We start from the raw sequence: 13,502 nt of genomic DNA, 5'->3' as shown, positions 1-13,502 counted from the left end.
ATGTTGAGGTTACTCAAACCGCGCAATGGCTATGCCGTTGATTTGTGAAAGGAGGGCCCTCGAAGAAATGTGTGTGGTGCTTCGCGGAGGTCCGCCCCATGTATCATCTTACCTCAAGGCTCAACCGTCTTCTTGGTAGCTTTTCAGTGATGCTACCGAACACGTTGATAGGTCTACTCCTGTTGTTGGCGATGGATGCTGGGTGTACCCTTTCACCATGCTGGCCTACGGTCTTCACCTCGCCCTGTGCGGGTTACTCAAACCTAGACATGGCTTATGCTCTCACGGCCCTCGAAACTACGCTTCACCTCGCTGGCTCGGGCTACATGTTCGCTCCGAGGGGGGCCCCACTGCTCCTGCCTCAAGGAGATCTGACCGCTTCAAACGTGAGTGTGGCAACTTTTACCCATGAGTTGCCGAACATGCACTCGCCTTGTGATGAGCTTCTGCTGCTGCAAGTGTTCAACCTGAAAACTGAGCATGTCTACCTGAAACTTTGCTGGTGTAGGGCCGCCATGCTCCAACGGCTAGCGTAACCACATTCCTAACAAGGCACACGCGTCTGCCCCCGCATGGGGACAACAACCAATGCGTCTGCACCCACAAGGGAAGTTGTTTTAGGGTCATTGGAATGGGAACGCGAACACTGAAATGGCCTCTTTCTAGGCCTGATCTGAATTTTGCTCGATCCTGGGTGGAAGTGCCTAGGGACCGCACCCCACAAAATGCTACTTGTCGAAATGACCGCTTCAACTGGCTCTGGGCTAATCTGTTGAAAACCAACTGCGGCTGCAATTGGCCAACTTGCTCTGATACCAACTGTCACAGGGGTAGTTCTACAGCAAAAGAACCTGTGCGGCGTCCTGGCCAAGGCAGGCCAGAACAAGCCTTTGTAACGCATAGAGGCTAGGAGTTGCCGGATGGGATGGTTCCACCAAAGTCAGTAGCACTGGATCATGACCTCAAGTCCAATGGCCGGGGCACTCTCCTGGCTCAGACCGGTCCATGGGAGGCGCCACTTACGTGCTAAAGGGGGACAACCATAATGGAAGGCGACCATGCGCCGATGAGGTGACTTGGCACCGATGTGATGGGTCTCCTGTAAGCCGATGATGACAGGCACCTGTGTGCCATGATGATAGGCAACCGCTTGGGACGGAACACACCCATGCGCCAAGGGCAACGGGGTAGCTCACTCAGCTTGGGCAAGGGACTGGCGTTGTGAAGGGATGTACTTGAGCCAAGCCCGCATGCCAAGCGTCCCTTGAGTATCGGCAGCGCAGTGCCGATCCAACACTGTCCCCATGAGCAAATGTGCGCCCATGAGGAACCCTGGTAGCCATGCTAGCCGTTAACCAGGGCCGCCCCGCAAGGGGATGATGGTCTAGGAGTGCCAAGGTTAGGCACCCAAGGAGGTCGACCACCCCTCCTCAAAGAGTACGTTAAGCTTTTGGTGGTCTGCCTGAAGATGACATCAGTTCTCCCAAAAATCTTACAGGCGAAAATGACGGGAATGTCCCTAACGTAAGCCTGCCAAGCGTAGGCAAGGCTAAGCCTGTGTCAGACCGTCACACTAAGGCAATAAAAGGAATGTAAACTTCTCTGAAAGCTACCCTTTCTCTTATAAAGTGCCAATCAACTTCAATATGTTTTGTCCTATCATGTTGAACTGGGTTGTGAGCTATGTTGATCATAGCCTGATTATCACAATAAAGCATTAAGGACTTATCATGTGTAATATCCATCTCCTCTAAAAGTGACCTGAGCCATAACAACTCTAAAACTCCATGTGCCATTGCCCTGTACTCTACCTCAGCCAAAGACCTAGCTACTACTGACTGATTCTTACTCCTCCAAGAGACAATGTTCCCTGCAACCAAGACACAATAACCCGATGTAGATCTCCTATCATCAATACTACCAGCCCAATCAGCATCTGCGTAAGCCTCTAGTTTCATGTGTCCATGCCTAGAGAAGAGGATACCCTTTCGCGGAGTTCCCTTCAAGTAATACAGAACTCGTTCTACAGCAGCCATATGTGTGTCTCTAGGGGCATGCATAAACTGATTGATCACACTAACAACATATGAGATATTTGGTTGTGCCATGCAAAGGTAATAGCAACTTCCCCAAAAGTCTCTAGAACACTCTCCTATCTACCAAAAGCTCACCATCATCAACTGAGAGTTTATGGTTAGCATCAATAGGTGTAGAAACAGGTTTGGCACCAAGTTTCCCAGTCTCCATGAGAAGATCTAACACATACTTCCATTGGGAGATAAAGATGCCATCTTTAGACCCAGCAAATTCTAAGTTAAGGCATGTCTTGAGTGCCTGAACTTCCTCTGTATCACTCCCTGTAACGACAACATCATCAACATAAACAATGAAGAAGGTAACCTGAGTGCCTCTCTTCTTCACAAACAAGGTATGATAGGACTGTGTCTATGCATAGCCAAACTCAACAAGTGTAGCTCTGAATCTATCAAACCAAACTCGTGGGGATTGCTTGAGGCCATAAAGAGATTTCTTCAACTTGCATACCTTGTCCTGCATTTCCTTACCATACATACCCGGTGGAAGTGGCATATAAACCTCTTTAGTCAAGTCTCCATTTAAGAAAGCGTTCTTCACATCAAATTGATATAAGAGCCAGTCATAACTCACTGTCAAGGATAACAAAACTCTCATTGTGGTCATTTTTGCAACTGGTGAGAAAGTCTCCATATAATCAACTCCATATACCTATGTACGACCCTTGGCTACTACCCGAGCCTTATACCTCTCAATGGTGCCATCAGCATAATACTCGATAGTGAACACCCACTTACATCTCACTGGTTCCTTTCCATTAGGCAAATCCACAATATCCCAGGTATGATTTTTACGATGTGCTTCTATTTCAGTTCTCATAACATCCCTCCATTCTAGCTTATACAAGGCCTCTATAACTGACTTGGGTATAAGCTAAGAAGAAATGGAGGCTAAGAAAGAATAATAAGATGGGGATAACAGGCTCTAAGACGGGTATTTGGAAATACAATGTGTTGTAAATTTCCTCTTAGCTTTATTTAGTGATTTGGAACAAGATTATAATTTAAAAGGGTGTCCCTATGCTTCTTTTATCATTTCATATATTCCCATTCTATCTTTTGCATATTTTACAATGTTTCCACCATTTTTATAATTTTTACAATATTTTCATATGATATTTCTGACATGTTTCTTATATTTGGACGAGTGACATTTCCACCGACACCGACATTTTAAACCTTGGTCACCACCTAAAGGATGGCTAAAGAAACCAGTAGCAAGCAAGCCCAAAATAAAGCCCCCCTATTTACTCCCTGCTTAGCTAGAGCATCAACCATCCCATTTGTTGACCTTACCCAATTAAATTGTACCCTTAACTCCCTTGCTAAGTACAAAATTTCCCTTAGCCATTGCCTAAAAGGCCATGCTCCTAAACTTCTTGCTTGCATCCAACCGATTACTAGTCTAAGACCTTGTAGTAGGGCCTTTAGTTCTGCTCTTAGTGAGCCTCCCACCCCAATTGGATCTGAGAAGAGGGCCAGCACCTTTCCTTTCATCTATGAAGACTCCCCCAATGCCTGAAGGACCTGGGTTGCCTAGAGAACTACCATCAAAATTCAGCTTTACTATAGCCTGCAAAGAAAGGGACCAACTCTCCTACACTATACGAGAATAGGCGGAGGAAGTAGCTATGGCACTCCATCCTCTAAGCAAATCATCATAAGAGAAATCCTTAAAGAGCTGTAAATTTTCAGCCAGTGTAAAATTTTGATGGCAATTCCCTCAACAAGTGCTTCCTTGTATTTTTCTTGCCCTTGGAAGATCATGTTGTTTCTTTCTTCCCAAATCAACCAAATAATGGCTGCTCTTGTTGTTCTCCTTTACTTGTATTTGTTTGATCATTTCTCCTTTACTGACTGTTGGAGGGATTGGTTATAAGGAGCAAGTTGTTCCTCCTCAAAGATAAAAGTAATGACAAGTTGGGGCCCCCCTCCTCACGGTTCTTTGAAGCTGAATTTTGATGGGAGTAGCCAGGGCAACCCGGGTCCCTCTAGTTTGGGAGGTGTACTAAGGAATGAGGCTAGAGAGATTGTCTTACTATACTCTGGCCTTTTAGGTGTTGGTAACTCTATTCGGGCAGAGTTGTTAGCTGCAATACAAGGAATCACTCTTGCAAAAGAAATGGGTGTGGAGCACCTTCTGGTTGAAGGGGACTCTAAGACAGTGGTGAACTGGTTAAATAATCCGGAGAATGTCACGTGGGACTACAAGAATGAGATAAAGAAATTCAAATGGCTGACAAGAAATATGTCTCTAATAGTACAGTGGGTTGGGAGATCAGCTAATGCATTTCCTTATGTCTTGGCAAAACAAGGGACAAACAGGGAAACATTGCTCTAGGCGCAACTGTAATTTGTGTCTTTTGTAACAATCATGCACTTTTTTATGTAGTTTGTGTTTTTTGTATGGAGAGGCAGCACCTCGTGCCTCTCTAAGGGGATTTTCATGTAATCAATCTTTGAATTAATGGAATATGACTCTTATCAAATAAAAAAAAAAACAAAGAAAACAACTCATCTACACAACTCACTTGTGAATCTCTCAAACCTCTCCTTGGGCCCAAATCCCAGGAACCTTCAGACCCTTGGCAAGAAGAAATAGTCATAAATTTATTTAAAGAAAGGGAATACAAAGAAGGAAACTTATCCTTTAGGGGAGTGTAAAAAAAAAAAAAAAAAAAAAACAAAGAAAACAACTCATCTACACAACTCACTTGTGAATCTCTCAAACCTCTCCTTGGGCCCAAATCCCAGGAACCTTCAGACCCTTGGCAAGAAGAAATAGTCATAAATTTATTTAAAGAAAGGGAATACAAAGAAGGAAACTTATCCTTTAGGGGAGTGTAAAAAAAAAAAAAAAAAAAAAAAACAAAGAAAACAATTCATCTACACAACTCACTTGTGAATCTCTCAAACCTCTCCTTGGGCCCAAATCCCAGGAACCTTCAGACCCTTGGCAAGAAGAAATAGTCTTAAATTTATTTAAAGAAAGGGAATACAAAGAAGGAAAGTTATCCTTTAGGGGAGTGTTCTCACACCAAAGATCCTCCCAAAACAGAATTTTGTTACCTAAGCATGCATCATACCTAACGAACAGTTGAAAGGCAAGCAAAATTCCAGCAATGGCTTTCCAAAGAGGAAAAATAGAAGCCCTTGAGTCAACACCAGTGTCCCATCTATTTGCTGCCAATACATGTATGCTTTCTACTACAAAGTGCCACAATCTGTCCAGCTCTAAGGGAAACCTCCACAACCACTTTCCTAGCAAAGCTAAATTTCTTAACCTAATGTTACCAATGTCTAAACCCCCTTACTCCCTCTTCCTAGAAACTACATCCCACTTTGCTCGATGGTCCCTTTTTGAGTCACCTGGTTCCCAAAGAAAATCTCTCATAAGTTTTTCAAATTGCCTTGCAACCTTCGCAAGTAACTTGAAAGTAGATAAAAAGTACACCGGTAGGTTTACTAAGGTGGACTTGATTAATGTGATTCTACTCCCTAGAGAGATATAGTTTCTTTTCCACTTTATGTCTTTTAGCCATGTTTTTTCATTAGATATGTCATTTACCTGCCATTTAAATTTTTTTCCTTTTTGGCTACTTACATTTAGGTTAGATTGATAATCCTTTTTTGTAGTTGTGTGCCTTTTTCTTCATTTTTTCTTTTGAATTATAGTGATTTAATAAGTGAATCATATAATAATCCAATTGCCTAATCACCAAATCCCCATATATTCTTTTAGGAATCATTTAAAAAATCATGATGAATTTAATGAAATATCAAAAAGTTTCTAATAATATTCTAAAGTTTTAAGCCATAAATGTATAATTCATCAATGAAATCTAAAAATATTGTTGACATCAGCAAAATATCAGAGATATTAAGAAAGATTCTTGGGAAATTTTTTGTCACTGCCTATCTAAATGAGGAGATTCTAGGAAAAATTCACCAAATTTCATTGATATTGCAAACCATGTTTGTAATGCAACATGAAGGCTGCAATTAATATAGTCTCAAAACAATAACATGATCATACTAAAAACATGTCAAAGTGGATAGGCACTTATTTTGAGAAAAAAGTTACTCTTGATAGGTTGTTTGACCTATGAAAGGCTAAAACCAATTGGCTGACTTTTTGACCAAAAAGAGTTGCAAAGACCAAAATCGTTTAATGCATTTAGCAAACTGAGCATGACATATATGATCAACTTGAGGAGTGCAGAGAGAAGGGTTTATTTTTTTTTTTTTTGCTCCAAGGGGGTATTCCATCCCCTAAACCTCCTCCCACCCAGGTTCAGGCGGGATTTGATCCCAAATCTCTACTACAACCAGCAGGAGACCATACCAACCAGCCAATTGGCACCTTGCAGAGAGAAGAAAGTCTAATTCTTCATTCCACTTTAGTTTTATGTTTCTAATTTGGGGTGGGGGCACAGGGCGGGGCAATCTAGTCAATTGATTCTTGTAACAAAAAGTACAAATACTAATAGAAGTATGTGCACTCACAATTATTTTTCTTCTCCCTTCAAATTCTCTCTCACATTCTCTTATCTTCTCTTCTTTCCCATGCTGTTTTTTCTTTTCTTTTCTGTGAGACTATTGATCGGATATAAACTCAAATTTCTAAATCTAGTAGGTGTTTGGCATCGGTGCTGGGAACATCGCACTGTTTTCACATAAAAACGGTGCTGGGCATGTGGAGTTGTAAGTGCTTATTTTTTGTTTGGAACCGGTGCTGCCACATAGGTGTTTTCTGAGAAAACAGAACTGGTTTTGTTTGGTACCAATGCTGGCAGCAACGTTTTCAACATTGATCTACATTATCCAACGTCCAAGATGACGCCACATCATTGCATTTGCACCGCTAGCAGCAACACATCGTTTTCTCAGAAAACATTGAATTTGGCGTTGCTCCATACCACACTTTCCCGATTTCCAAGGTGGTCTGGAGCAACTTTTTTCTGGAAAAACGGTACCAAACAAGAGGGTGTTGTTTGAAGCACCGTTTTCTCTGATGTGGTGCCTACGTGGCGCCATTTTCTCAGAAAATAGCATCGATGCCAAACACCCACCTGATAAATAGGAGTCAAGATCACACAGGTCTATGGAAGACTCAATAATCAATTGGTTACTTAATAAACTGAAATTTAGATAAATGTGACTCATCTAAAAAGAATAAAATGAACTATCTATGCAGATCTCTCTATTAAATTGATTTATAGCTATAAATGTAGTAATCCACCTCAATCACTCAATGACTGACAAATTCCAAGCATACCTCTCAATGAATAAACCTCGTGGTGGACATAGCCATTTAGAAATAGTATTAATTAAAAAATATTTCAAGTAAAAAGTAAAAACATCAAAAAAGAAATGTAAAGCATGATCCCATGTGAAGCATCTTTTGCAGACACAAAGCCAAATTGAAAAGATGTTCCGTAAATGAAATTTATGGAAACCAAATCCTGAGAAAAGTCAAAAAGATTACCGTCATCCAACGGCACCTTAAAGCAACATCACGCACAGTCTTGTCAGGAATTGTGGCTGCAATCTTGATGTACCTCATAATACTTGGTTCATCAGCAAATCTAAGAATTTCACAAAGCACAATCAAAAAGCAGCAGTAACATTAAAAAGGAGGCAGTGAAGTAAACATGGCACTACTGACAAATCACACTAGAGCTGCACATCAAAATGATCAACAAGATTCACAACCATCTTGCAGCAATGATGACAGAAAAATCATTGTAGCCTAACTAGAACAGAGTAATCTTAGAGTCAGAAGGGGGGAAATTATATTTGACGTCAGACAAGAAGTAATAGCATTTTAATTAGGAAGTGGCAAATGATAATTTAGAAAGTAAAACCATTTTAATATAGGGAATTATGAGCCATCCTTTGTGCTTGTCTGCTGATATTTTGGACCACTTGTTTGGGCCATTTCCCTGCACTTGGATTTTATGCAAGCAATTAACAATTCTCGAAGTGGGTACACAACTAGTGGTGCAGAGGATATATAGGGCGTTAGCTGGATGGAAGAGGTGTTCCCTCTCATTTTCTGGTCAAATTACTCTTAAAAAGTTTGTTTTTTTTTTTTTTGAAAGGTAAATAAAAGTATTGTATTACTACTATAAGGGAAGATAAGGGAGGAACCTAATAGAAAAGTGAATAACTAGCATTCCAGTTTATCATTGTACTGTCCCAAGGACACTTTCTGTAGCTAAAAGACTTCAGAAAATACAAAGATAATTCTGATAGAGATATCAAGAGAAATTCCATCTTCACAAATGGATTTCAGTAAGCCAACCAAAGTCTCTTGGAAGTTTTGAATTTAGGAAAATGGCTCTCATGAATTAAGCCACTCTTGGTAAATGGTGGTGCAGATTCCCCTGAGTGGTTGCACTTTTTTTTTCTTAAAGGTTGGTTTAAGTAATATATGGGGAGCCACCCTTTGGGTGGTCATCTGGTGCCTTGCATTCTTCCAATCAGATCACCTTTTGATGCAGTATTATCAAGGACTTTATTTCAAAATTTTTAATGAGTTAGAAATTTACTCAGTCCTTGAAATTCTAAAAATAACATAAAATGGATTAAATGAGATTTCCGATGCCCCACTATTAAAAGCTTCTTGCCATCTTTTTTATCAGCACTGTAAATTATAAAAAGGTCTTGGCATCATATACCACAAGAAGATCTGGTAACATATCAATACAAAAAGGCATTGCTGACAACAAATTATAACAGTACTTTGGCAGGAAAACCCTTTCTAGTGAAATAAGTAATCACAAGTAGTTCCTCAACAACAGCAGCATTACAGAGAAAAAGAATGCTTGATAAAGAAAAAAGAAGCATTCTACCTACCTTACAAGACCTTCCTCCAATTTAGACTGTTCTTCAGGAGTCCATTCAACAGCCAAGTCTACATCATGCTTGAGCCCTGGCACTGAATCAAGAAGAAGAGCACCAGAGGAATTGCTGGCCGGAGTTATCATGGAGGAGTTATTTATCATGCTAGAATTACCAGCCAATATCATCCCAGTCGTACTGTTTATCCCAGCAGAATTTCCTAGGGAAATCATCCCTGATGAGCTATTCATTGAACCTGAGCTAAACGAAATTGCATGGCGATTTAATGCAGATGCCAGAATTGCATCCTGGTGAAAACCCATGTTTGGGTCAGACGCCATTTTTATCGCAAGACCTCCAACTCCCTACAGCATCATAATCCAGCAATGTTGCAACTGCCCCAAATCCCAACTCAAAAGCCAATATTAGCCCAACGTTAAGGACTGAAGCATTCAAGAATCACCAGGGCTTGTTTAAAAAGGCATCAGTCCGCAGTCGAAAGAATCGAAACCCTGGACTTTCTTCTAGAGTTCCAAAGGTACTGTGCAATATTCACTGGTATCCCAGAGCTAGAACACAAGGACTTCTAATCCGTCCCTACAGAGCACAATCCAACGCAAATTAGAGTCCAAAACTCTTCAAATGATGTAAATATAAACCTCAGCTGATAAAACTTAATCACAAACACCTTAATCCGAGGGAAGACCCTGAATTTCAGCCCTAGTAACACCCAAAGAATTCTGCAAACCCTCCTCCCCAGAAAATTGCATCCAAGCTCCGAAAATGCCAAGATAGAATCCACCAAATCTCAAAACCCACTTCTTCAAATTCCAACCTCAAGGACTTCTCAATCCCGATAAAAAAATAACTCCTCAACTCACACCTAAGCTCTAACAGCCATCTGAAATCAACCAATTCACACTTAAAACCCCATATTCAAATCCCAAAGTCCACCTCAAAACCACTCAAACTATCTACCTTTCACCTTCAAACACCACATATACCCAAACCACCCCCCAACACCAACCCAAACCTCAGAATCCTAATTCTCTCTCCCCAACCAAAAACCCAAATCTGCAAACCCCTCAATTCTCCCTTCCTGGAACCAAAAACTGTATGAAACTAAACAAGTTGAACCCCACAAATGTAGTCTCGAGAGGGAGAGAAAGAAAGAGAAAGAGAGGGAAAAACAGACCAAGAAACCCTTACCTGTCCATTCAACTTTCTGCGGTCTGCCGACGAAACCCTAGTTGGTTCCCTTTTCCCTTTGTTCCGACTTCCTCCGGCCCCCACTCTCTCTCTCTCTCTTTCTTTATACTGAAAATCTCCTCCAATCAGGTAACAGAGACGGAAAAGGTTCGAGGGTTTAAATAATTGAGAGAAGGTGGTGCAGATCTTGGAATTCAGCAACAGTGCGAATCCCTAAGAGCATTTGATGCCAATTATTGTGGAGAGACCTCTCTCTCCCTCCTTTTCTTTAATTTTATTTATTTTTATTCATTTTCTTGTTGTGAGATCAGCCAATGAGCCTTTGTGGCTTTACGCTTCTCTTTCTTTTTCTATTTCTCTTACCTTTCTGGTTTCCTTTCTCTCTCTCTCTATGGTTCTGCAACTGGTTTCAACCCTCTTACTAGCTTTACTGCTTTAGTAATGGAGCTCAAGAAAACATCAATTGTTTTAAAAAGAAAACTACAGAAACACCCCTTCGCGGAAAAAAAAGCAAAAGCGGGAATTAGGCACCAAATGCCCCCTTAGCCGACTTAGTAAAGGTGGGATTGGGATATAGGCATATAGGTCAACATAACGGCCGTTATGACCCCAATTCGTAACTCATAGTATGGCGGTTAATGAGAAGGGTGGGACCCAAAAGCGTCTGACTCAAAGTGCGCATGGGCCCCACCCCAAAGGTGATTCCTAACCATCCGATCTGCCGATGTCTTTTTGGATTTTCTTCTTATCATGTGCATAGAGTACAGCTGAGATTAGCTGTGAAAATGAATATTAATTTGATTTGTTAATCTCTTAGGTTGGGCCCACTTCCACTTAGTGGGTGGTCCTGGTCCCTCCTCACTCTGAGTCCTGTACGTAAAAGAAATCTGGCAAATTATGGGGACCAGACGGTCCGATTAATGTCGGCTCTCTCCAGGCTTAGGCCCTCGCATTGCCTATGTAGGGTAGGATGGTCCAAACTCCAAAATCCAAGCGACCGAGACCCGCCCTAAAGCAAATGCTGCCTTACCAAAAAGCCCGAGTAAGGATCTGAATGGGCCGTTTGATAACAGACGACGGAGTTCGATTAAATTATTTGGGCCTCGTTTGATTCACAGGAATCGGGGTTTGGAATTGGAATCAGAACCGGAATAGCCCATTCCGATTCTAATTGTTTGATCGGATAGAATTGGAATCTTAATCCTATTCCTGTATGAATCAAATAGATTATGGAAATAAGTGATTCTGATTCTAATTACAACTGCAAACCAAACGAGCCCTTATTCTTTGTCAAATAAATATTCAGGCCTGTTTGGGAGGACTGAGCTTATGATTCAGCTAAGATGGTTTGATTGGAATCTGGATTCAGTCCTCACAGGATTTCTACTCACACCGTTCTGTGTTCATACAAGATGAACCACGCCTACAAAGTGAAGTTGGTATCAGGGAACCATTGACAAAGCATTTAAGCCTTTAAGCTCTGTGAAGAACTCTCAATCCTATCCTCTCAACTATGTGTTTCTGTATAACTAGTTGTTATGCAAAGATGCATCATATTCCTTATGTTCCATTACATGGCTATGGCTAAGCTTTAGCTGCCTTTTGATTGCATTCCATATAGCCATTACAACCTGATGATCAGTTGCAAAGCAATCTCATACGCTCAATATATCATAGATACGAGTTCACATCTGCCCCCCACAAAACGGGTGCCCTACAACGTCCCACAACATATCCCCGCCATGTATTGGGAACATCTCCAGCTGATGACATTATCGATTTTAGTCTATCATCGGGAGGTGTTTCAAATACATGGCAGAGATGTGATGTGGGGCACAGATCTGAATTCCATAGAGACAAGTAAGACTTAGCGAAAAGGACAAGCTAGATGGTAGTAACAAAACAGGACAACTCTTCTTTATAATGTTTTCATATGATGTTTTTGTGACCAAACTCTTGAGTGTTCAAAGAAGTTCCTTACACAACCTCCATCATAAAACAGAACGAAAAAAAAAACTAATATTTCAAAGTTCTAAGGGCAATTTATTTCTCTTAATCATACCTAGATTATTTTATTAAATTTAACATGAACAAAGCAAAGATATTGCCTTTCATAGGAATTGATCCTCAGGCTCCATTTGGAAAGAGTACAAATATAAATATGTAGAGTGCAAAATCTTATATTTTGTATGTATTTGCACTGTTCAAATTGAGCATCAAGAGCAAAAATGGAGTTGATACAATCTTAACAAACCAGAGAAACCAAACATGGAATTGAAACTAAGATTATCGACTGCTTGTTAAAATCTTATGGAAATCTACATAAATGTTACCAAAGAATTTACATGGAGATGCTTTTGTTATCAAACTATTATTGTTGTACTTGACGTAGGAGGATCCATCCCACAAAGAGAATGATGGTACTTGGTACGTAGTATTTAAGGGTATTTTGGTAATTTTCTCTTATAAATCATTGAAACTCTATTGGAAGGTAGGTATGTGTACCTTTATTTCAAAACTATAGGGGAGGATTCTATTAAGACCAAAACATAGGAGATAAGATTGTCAAAAAACTTAAGGGAGGCTTGTATATTTTACCCTAAAAAGATACTAATAGCCTAACACAATTTCTAGACCTTTTGTTAGATGTTAGAGATGACAATTTTCCCCATCCCCGTTGAGTACCCGACTTCACTAGGGATTGGGGATAAGGGACAACTTTTAACCCTAGCGGGGATCGCGGAGTTGCCATTCCTATTAGATGTAAAATACTTTTTGTTGTTGCGGTTCATTGCATATTAAATAAGGGAAAATTGGTTTTTCAAAATCTCCTTAAAACATCACATTAAAAGACACAATATTGTTGTGCTCCAATTGATGGAGCTATAAACTCAATCTTCTACTCTAAATGCCTTTGCAATCCCATCAATGCAATTGAAGTTAAATGCAACAAAAATCACAAATTAAATTGCATTAGAGAACTATTTGGATTCCCTCTCACTAAATATGTTTAAGGGGTGCCTCTCTGTTCGGCCTAGAACCATTGATTTTTCAAGCCCATTTTTAAATCCACCATATAACTATTTTGGCTTGTTCAAAGGAATCCTTGGAAGTGGATTCCCTCTCACTAAATATGTTTAAGGGGTGCCTCTTATTAAGGCCATGAAGAATGTTGTCATTGTTGATATCAACATCTAAACTTCACAAAAGTTTTTTCCATGCAACCTATTGTTTGGCAACCTTGCACAATTTATGCCCCATTCTAGTGACTTTTGATGTGATCATCAAGACTTCAATAAGAGAACTTTATTTGTGATGACATTCAGAAAAGTCACCAATGAGAGCATTATGATT

At 40.4% G+C, this 13,502-nt stretch overlaps 1 protein-coding gene across 9 annotated transcripts in view; it reads right to left on the bottom strand.

Moving 5' to 3' along the window:
- LOC148855631 (uncharacterized) overlaps positions 1 to 10,721 on the bottom strand; it is a 62,561-nt gene extending 51,840 nt beyond the window's left edge. For 3 of the 9 annotated variants that reach the window (XR_016112896.1, XM_088984430.1, XM_088984434.1), the window contains exons 1-3: positions 10,149 to 10,721; positions 8,955 to 9,536; positions 7,582 to 7,681 (exon numbers count right to left, since the gene is read on the bottom strand). Coding sequence is in view for 6 of the 9 variants with exons in the window: in XM_088984430.1 (XP_088840556.1) it covers positions 7,582 to 7,681; positions 8,955 to 9,280 (426 nt within the window). In the remaining 3 variants the exon portion in view is untranslated. Of the gene's footprint in view, positions 1 to 7,581; positions 7,682 to 8,954 lie in introns of all 9 variants that reach the window. The other 6 variants (XR_016112894.1, XR_016112895.1, XM_088984429.1 and 3 more) reach the window with 4 other exon arrangements.
- Positions 10,722 to 13,502: the final 2,781 nt, after the last annotated feature.

This window comes from Nelumbo lutea, chromosome 4 (assembly GCF_056320005.1).
Source record: "Nelumbo lutea isolate HS-2025 chromosome 4, American lotus-T2T, whole genome shotgun sequence".
NCBI lineage: Eukaryota > Viridiplantae > Streptophyta > Magnoliopsida > Proteales > Nelumbonaceae > Nelumbo > Nelumbo lutea.
This window is presented reverse-complemented; position numbering and strand designations above follow the sequence as displayed.